General features: G+C 43.1%; 1 protein-coding gene across 1 annotated transcript in view; it reads right to left on the bottom strand.

Annotated features, from left to right (window-relative positions):
* Window positions 1-8,075, bottom strand: part of LOC113010234 (zinc finger and SCAN domain-containing protein 31-like) — a 51,382-nt gene extending 43,307 nt beyond the window's left edge. Inside the window, exons 1-3 of the mRNA XM_026149219.1 lie at window positions 7,603-8,075; window positions 6,815-7,183; window positions 273-680 (exon numbers count right to left, since the gene is read on the bottom strand). Coding sequence (XP_026005004.1) covers window positions 273-680; window positions 6,815-7,183; window positions 7,603-7,774 — 949 coding nt within the window. The 5' untranslated portion in view covers window positions 7,775-8,075. The remainder of the gene's footprint in view (window positions 1-272; window positions 681-6,814; window positions 7,184-7,602) is intronic.
* Window positions 8,076-8,782: the final 707 nt, after the last annotated feature.

Below are 8,782 nucleotides of genomic sequence, written 5' to 3'. Positions count from 1 at the left end.
TCCAACACTGGCTGAAATGCAGCGCAAACCATGACAGCACCTCCACCGTGTTCAACAGAAGGCTGCAGACGCCGACTGTTAGACCTCTCTCCTGACCTCCTTCAAACATGTTGATCATGATTCAGATTCATAACTTACACAGTGCAGTCTGTTTGCTCTTTGTTAGCTCACATCTCCAAAAAGCCCTCACAATCAGAAACGTCCCGCAGAGCTGTGATCAGGATGCTTCATGAGTCCCATTCATGTGTGACTTCATTCAGACTTTTACATACCTGTAATGTGAAGCTGTATTTCGGGTTTCCAGCTGACATCCATGAGTCTGTGCTGATGGTCGTTCTCTTCCTCGTACTGGATAGAATTATTAATAACTTCAAATATTTCTTTAGATTTGGACTGAAGAAACGCAAAAATATCAGAGCTGTGAGAGGGGAGCTGGTCAGTGTTTGCTTCTGGTTCACTGTGCTCTCCTTCCTCAGCAACAGTCACCATGAAGGTATCCATCTCCTCCTTCAGTCCCAGCTGCTCTCGCTCCTGACTGCTGCACAGTTCCTCCTCTTCCTCTTTAATCTGTGGAGCTTCTGGTTCCTCCTGCTCCACACTGGAGCTCCTCTCCTGGTTCCAGAGCTGCTGCTCAGGGAGAACCTCCTCCTCCTCCTTACAGACGTGCTGCTGTGGGTCGTCTGGAGGGAAAAAAAGGACACAAGAAGAAGAAAAGTGATGATGTTAGACGTTGGACTCATTTTTTAAAATCGGCTTTGCTCCTCAGAATCTCAAGAGGTTGTGAGCAGAGCCGATTATACCCAGAGTTACATAAAAGTAATGGCTGACTTTTGTATTTGTGCATTCACGACTGCTGAATTATTGCAGATGAGGCGGGTCCATAGTGGAAGTTAATGTCAGCTGCTCTGGAACATGAAAGCTCGTCCCCTGAGCAGTAAAAGCAGCTTAAAAACTATCAGCAGCTCCATTCAGAAGAGCTGCTGTTAACCAAAGTGCTTCTGCAGGTTTTCATGTGATCAGCGAGCTGATAGGGCTTTGGGAAGAAGTCAATTTTATTAAATTTTATTTATATAGCGCCAAATCACAACAAAAGTCGCCTCAAGGCGCTTCATAGATACAGAGAAAAACCCAACAATCATATGACCCCCTATGAGCAGCACTTTGGCGACAGTGGGAAGGAAAAACTCCCTTTTAACAGGAAGAAACCTCCAGCAGAACCAGGCTCAGGGAGGGGCGGGGCCATCTGCTGTGATTGGTTGGGGTGAGAGAAGGAAGACAGGATAAAGACATGCTGTGGAAGAGAGACAGAGGTTAATAACAGATATGATTCAATGCAGAGAGGTCTGTTAATACATAGTGAGTGAGAAAGGTGACTGGAAAGGAAAAACTCAATGCATCATGGGAATCCCCGGCAGTCTACGTCTATTGCAGCATAACTAAGGGAGGATCCAGGGTCACCTGGTCCAGCCCTAACTATATGCTTTAGCAAAAAGGAAAGTTTGAAGCCTAATCTTAAAAGTAGAGATAGTGTCTGTCTCCTGAATCCAAACTGGAAGCTGGTTCCACAGAAGAGGGGAAGAAGTCAGTTGGCAGACATTTTTAACCAAATCATCATTTCCTGTAGATACACTGACGCCGACGATTCAATTCAATTTATGTAGCGCCAAATCACAACAAAAGTTGCCTCAAGGCGCTTTATATTGTACAGTACATCCTATAATAACAGATACAGAGAAAAACCCAACAATCATATGACCCCCTATGAGCAGCACTTTGGCGACAGTGATCTGGCAGAAACTGTTGATCGTTTCGTTTTCATTTGCTGAATTCTTTAACGCCTTAGAAGGACCCCCGGCTATTATGACAAGTTACTCTAAATATGTTACAAATTATCTTCACTACATAAAAACATAGTTGAGAATAACTACAATTTTTGTTTTTCCATTAAATCTTTGTTGTTTAAAACTATTTTTGGAGCCGTGGGAGCGGCCATGTTTTTTCGTACACAATGCATTCTGGGACGATGTCACGTACTGGTTGTCGGTGAGGGTGTTAATTAACTTGCCTACTAGTGACCTGGTTACGACTTGGTAAACCAGCACTATGCCGGTCATGGAGGCTAACGAGGGCTGCCCAAAGAACATCTGTATTAAGACATACGGCTTCAAAGTTTTGGTGCACTGTGTTGCATGGAGAATCTGTAAGAACAACAATATCGTAATTTCACTATATAATAAAAATTAAAATGTGTTAATGGTTTGATCATGCAGTTATGCGATACCATGGATAGCTGCTGCCATAAAATTGAGCTCTTTATGCTCTCAGTCACCGTTGCCATTGGCAAGCAGCAGCCGCATAGACTATGGTTGACTATTTTCATCCTCTCTCGGTTTGCACTGGTTCATACTGGAAAGGTTGAACAGAACCCATTTTCAGTGCGCTGCTAACTGTGAACTCAATGCTGTGCAACCGTATGACATCATTACCCAGAGTGCATTGAGAAGTTAATAACAATGGTAGCCTACTGGTAAAATCGGATTTATATAAAATGTGCTTAAAAGGAAAACATTTGGTGTATTTTAATACTAGGGCTGCCACGATTAGTCATTTAGTTATGATTACGTCAACTATCAAAATTGTCGACGACTGATTTAATAGTCGACGCGTCGTTTGAAGCTTTGCAAGATCCCAAAAGACGCAGGAATAAGTAGCAGGATTTAAGAGTGTAATAACGGACTGAAACAGAAGATGGCAGCACTGCATGTACAAGGATGCCAGCTGCTGTTAATCCACGAAGAAGAAGAAGAAGAAGCAGTGTCCGGTATCGTAGCTGTGTCCAAATTGAGGAACCGCATCCTCCTGTGCCCGCATTTGTAGGCCAATTACGTTACAGCTACACAACGAAGACTGTCCAAATTTAAAGACTCCGACAAACGCGGCCGACAAATGCGTCCTTCATTTCCCCAGATTTGAAGGATGGGTTGGGTGTATCCCTCGTGGCCCAACCTGCCCCAGAATTCATAGCGCGGCCCAGCTCAGTTTCCAACAATGGCGGCAGCTAGTTAGTTTTAATGTTACTCTTATTATTCTTTCTGGGTCACAAAATAAACGTTTAACATATTTTCAGGCGAGAATGTAGCTGTGTAAACCTCAAATATCTGCTCAGTTTATCAAGACACCGCATATTTTCAAAAGCGCTCCGACATTTTCGGAGACGTCTGTTACCCACTAGCTCGATAGCGAGCCGGGGGCTAGGCTAACTAGAGCCGTGAGAACACCGGACTCCCTGCAGATCGTTTTAAACCCCTCAAGATTTTTTGCCACTCTGGTTCAACAGGATATATGAGTCACTTAGAGAACTTAAAAATGATATTGTTTGGCTTTTTTCAGTATTTTATTTGTTCCTGAGTAAATCGGTTTGGCTGAGATTAAAGTTATAGTTTTTACACAGCTGAACAAACGTCAAGCAGACAGCTGATTATCAGAAGTGTGAGATGCTCCAGAATTTACTCCGGTGTCCTGTTATATTTTAGATAGCAAGGATCAGACGGGTGAGTTTATTAAACTCCACCGAAACAATCTGCAAATATCATCAAAACTTAATAAACTATCATCTTGTCTTTGTTTTTAGTTAGTACATACCTAAACACTAGGGGTGCAACGATACTCGTATCGACATTGAACCGTTCGATACACTGCTTTCGGTTCAGTACGCATATGTATCGAACAATACAAAATTTTTCATTTATTTTATCAACTTTTCTCCTGACGATGCTGTCTGTGTTGAGAGCTCAGTGGATCTGCGTTTGACTACTCTGCCTAGGCTGCACTGTCGAGCGCAGATCCACTGAGCACAGCACAAGCTAGCAAGACAGAAACTAAGCTCGTTGCAACATGGCAACTGCCTCAACGCTACCCGAAATTGAACCTCCCCCACCCTCATTCAGATCTGGCGTTTGGAACTAATTTGGTTTTCATGTGACGTATGACCCTGAAGGTAAGCGAGTCATGGACTGAAGTAAAACAGTATGTTGGATGTGCCACGCAATGCTCAATTACATGGGTGGGAACTAGTGTGTTAGCGCAGTTAGCTTGTTAACGTGTTGGCCGTCCAGCCCCACGCACGGGGCGATCCACGGTAGCTCGTTAACGGAGATTTGCCGTGTTGTGACGTTAACGTCATTTTAACGAGATTAACGCTGACAGCACTAGTGGGAACACAACGAATATGACTGCACATTTACTCCGACATCATCCTAGTGCAAAGACAAGTGGAAGCAGACAAAAACAACAAGCACGCATGCTACAAACTTTACCCGAGTCATTTAGACAGCTGTTAGCACATGATTCTCCTTATGGGGACCTGATATGTTTAATATGCTGCTGAGAATATAGCCCAGAAGAAGCGGATAGTATAGCTTTTATTTTGGAAAGAGCTATTTCTCTGTAATAAACTCTCTTTTCCAAAGATGAGGGATTTCTCCATCAGATAGATTTTTTAAATTACTTTGTAGTTTCAGCAACATTAAATTAAAAACTGTACTTTTCAGTTAAAATATATATTTATAATTTTAATAAATGTTAATTAAAAAGGCATGAACATTTTTTTGTATTGAAAAAAATATCGAACCGTGACACCAAAGTATCGAACCGAACCGTGAATTTTGTGTATCGTTGCACCCCTACTAAACACTTAAAGCTGTAAGCTAATCACATATAAGAGCAGATTCATGTTGGTGCAATAAGCTGTACGTTTTACGTCCAATGGATGATAATCTGATTAGTCGACTAATCGCAAAAATAATCTGTGACTAGTCGACTATGAAAATAATCATTTGTGGCAGCCCTAAAGGGCACTCAAATGATTGAAGCTGGAAGCCAACGAGTCTCTGGCTGAATATCTGGAACAAGCAGCCAAACTCTGAAAACATCACACAAGTGTGCGGCCTGATACGAGTGAGGCAACCTTACTCTTGTGGAGAAATCAGTGCCAAGATCTGTACAAGACTCGCTGGATGGGGTGGTCGACTTGAGTGCTATGACAGACTCGTTATGGAGAGAGCACTTGCAACATCATGTCAGGAGACATGGAGAGAAACCAGAGCAAAAGATTAAACAATTAACCAAAAGGTTGCTTAAACATTAGATGGAAGAAAGGGACTCAGAGTTTAACATGAACAAAACAAAAGCTAAACAAATGGTGGCTGTATCAGCTGACTTAAAAACAGAGATACAACAATCTGTGGCTGCTGCATTGGCTACACGAGCACAGCCTGAGCGTGAACCAAAGCTACAGCAACAGCAGCCAGGACCACGATTTGTCCCAATATGGAATGCTGGCAGAGGTGTCGGTTGGTGGCTTTTGGCATGAGAGATTTCAACACAAACCATGGAGTAGTGGCATTTTTGAGCTCAAGTGCATTCATTTAGACACCAGCCAGGAAGACAAAGATCTCCAGCACGCTTACACAGCTGCATATCACCTATGGCACACATTCAACATGGCTGAAGGAATGGCAATAATCGACAATCAACCACATGACTGTGCAAAGACAGCAGTTAAGGATATCAGATCTGCCTTTGCCTGGAATTGGGCACGCCACCCTTTTTCAGCTGAGAGTCATGGCTCTGGACTTTGAGATGCTAAATTCTCATTTCCGCTGTTTCACACTCTGCACCAGGTGACTTACAGCTGCAAAGTGCATCAAGTCACCACCAAAAGAAACAAGTCGTCTGTTGAACGCAGTTAAGATTCTGGGACCACCAAACCTGAGACTCTCTGCCACTTTGCTGTACCAAGAAGTCCTGATGATATAAAAGTAGAACTGGTGATGAAGGGCAGCACTGCTGGAACCCATCATCCACCAGGAATGAGTCCAACTTATTGTTGCCAACATGGACCAAGTTCAGGGCAGCTGTACAGGGACTAACTGCCCTTTGACAACGGCAAAATAGCCAATAGTTCCAAAGCACCGTTCACAGGACACCCCAAGGACTGCAGTCGAATACCTTCTCCAAGTCCACAAAGCACTGTAGACTGTTGGGCAAACTCCCACACACTCTCGAACAGCCTCAAGAGGATAAAGAGCCAGCGTTCGATGACCAGGATGAAAACTGCACTGTACATCCTCAATCTGATGTTTGGCTAATGGATGGATTCTCCTCTCCAGTACTCCAGCGTACACCTTCCCAGGTAGGCTTAGCAGTGTGATCCCCCACACAGCTGGAGCACACCCTCCCTTCTTAAAAGACAGTACCACCAGTCCAGTCTGATAATCCAGTGGTCACACCCTGAGTTCTTTTCTGGATAGAAAATAGTAAAAATAAGCCCAAGATTCTCATTTTAATCAGCAAAGGAGCTGGTCAGATGAAATAAAACATTTTATTCCAATTATAATTGGATGAAGGGTTTAAGAGTTTCAGCTCCTTAACATGTGCCACCCTCTTTTTAAAGGGACCAAAAGTAATTGGACAGTTGACTCAAATACCATTTCATGGGCAATTCTTTTGTCATGATCAATTAAGCAGATAAAATGCCTGCAGTTGATCTGAGTTGTGGTCCCTTCATTTGGAAGATTTTGCTGTGAACATACAATATGCGGTCAAAGGAGCTCTCCATGCAGGTGAAACACGCCTGCAAGCTGCAAAACAGAAAAAAACCCACCTGAGTGGCAGAAATGGGGATCAAACCAACCTTCTAGTTGGTAGGTGACCTGCTCTACAAACTGAGCTACAGACATTTGACTGTTTCTTTATGGATCAATGACCTGCTCCTCTGATCCTCCTGATAGGATCCTCCCTGAGACTGACTCACCTATTCTGTAGAGCTTTATTTCTGGTTTCCAGTTGACAGCCAACTGCCTTTGTTGATGGTTGATGTCTTCTTTGTACTGGAAAAAAATTCTAATGTCTTCCGTGTCTGTTGGTTTGGTACAAAAAAAGTTATCAGAGCTGAGAGATGGAAGCTGTTCACGGTCTGCTTCTGGTTCACTGTGCTCTCCTTCCTCAGCAACAGTCACCATGAAGGTATCCGTCTCCTCTTTCAGTCCCAGCTGCTCCCCCTCCTGACTGCTGCACAGTTCCTCCTGTTCCTCTTTAATCTGTGGAGGTTCTGGTTCCTCCTGGTCACAGAGCTGCAGCTCAGGGAGAACCTTCTCCTCACAGACAGGCTGCAGTGGGACATCTGGAGGGATGAAAATAATAAAACAGATGCGATGATTAAAAAAATGTACAAATCAGTAAATATCCTCTGCAACCATAAGCTTGTATGAGTAAAAAAATTGAAAAGGGGAATAAAGTCAACTACATGAAGATACTGTCACCTCTACATGTAACACATGTGCAGCCTCACACACTATCCATGCTCAGATTTCTCTTAGCTTGGTCTTATATATAAATCTGATTCCTTAGTTAAAAAACCATCAAGAGGAAAAAGTTCAGACTTCAAAGCTTTAAATGGTTTCAGCGCCTGCTGTTTGAATGCAGCGCAGCGCAGTCCTGTCCTCTGTTTGCTCTTTGTTAGCTCACATCTCCAAAAAGTCCTCACAATCAGAAACGTCCCGCAGAGCTGTGATCAGGATCCTCCCTCAGAGGGACACTCACCTGTCCTGTGCAGCTTGATTTGGGGTTTCCAGGTGATATCCAGCAGTCTGCGCTGACGGTCGATCTCTTCCTCGTACTGGACGATCGTTTTTTCAAACTCCAAGAATATTTGTTCAGCAGCAGCAGTTAGTCGCTCGTTGATGAACTCTCTCAGATACTGAACTGAAGGCATCGTTGCTGCCGCGGCTCACACACTCAGCTCACACAACAACAACAGTCTCTGGAAAGCTAACGGCGTTAGCGCCTTTCCTTTGTTTACTTCCGCCTGGTGTCACGTGATTAACGCACCTCCCCCTCTCTCTCTCTTATTAATGAATGTAAAGTATTACAGAGAGCTCGGGGAGTCAGTGCAAAGCCGCTAACACCACAGTGATGTGCTGACTCTTTCGGTCCCACACTCCCGGCTCTGTTCACACACGCGCCTTTCCTTTCTTTATTTCCGCTTGGTGTCACACGGTTGTTGTTCCGGCAGAGAGCATTTACCTTTAACTGTTCCGCTGTCGAAGATTTCTCTCTGTTTCAAATCAGTTTCCAGCTGAAAACAATGTTTTTTCTACATCCATGAAAAACAAGAAAATAACAAATATTATAAATTAAATTTGAAGTTTTCTGTTTTGAAATTATCTGAATGGTTTTCTTAGGTTGAACTTTAACATGATTCCTATCTTGAATCCACTGCCTCCTTAAACTGACACCGCAGAATAATATGACATTTTTAAATCTTATTTTTAAAAAAGGAGTTACTGTTTGGATTTGGTGAATTTAGAACAAACAAACTGCTCCTCGGGTGTTGTCCCCGGCAGGTGCAGTTTCTGACCTCGCTGGAAGCTCAGGTGAGCCCGTCCAGCTGTTCTCCTCGTGTTCTGGAGGCTCAGGAGAGCTAGCTCAGCTACCTGCTAATCCACCACTACAACAAACACAGTTTGATTACATAGGAACTCACAAAGCATTTCCAGAATAAATTATGTGTTAATTATTATTACGATTTGGCCATGAATTATTTTTTTATTATATTCAGATCTTAAATATTTGGCCTTTTGTCTAATAAATCAGAAGTTCTGGTGCTCATACTTTCATATAGATGAGATGATGTGTTCTTTTCAATTTTAGTTTTGCTTTTAATTCCCTGTTCGACTTATGCCATGTGTATTTTTCTCTAATCATAACCATAAGAGGCTCA

The sequence above is a fragment of the Astatotilapia calliptera genome, chromosome 18 (assembly GCF_900246225.1).
Source record: "Astatotilapia calliptera chromosome 18, fAstCal1.2, whole genome shotgun sequence".
NCBI lineage: Eukaryota > Metazoa > Chordata > Actinopteri > Cichliformes > Cichlidae > Astatotilapia > Astatotilapia calliptera.
The sequence above is the reverse complement of the archived record's forward strand: the minus strand, read 5'-3'. Positions and strand labels throughout refer to the sequence as shown.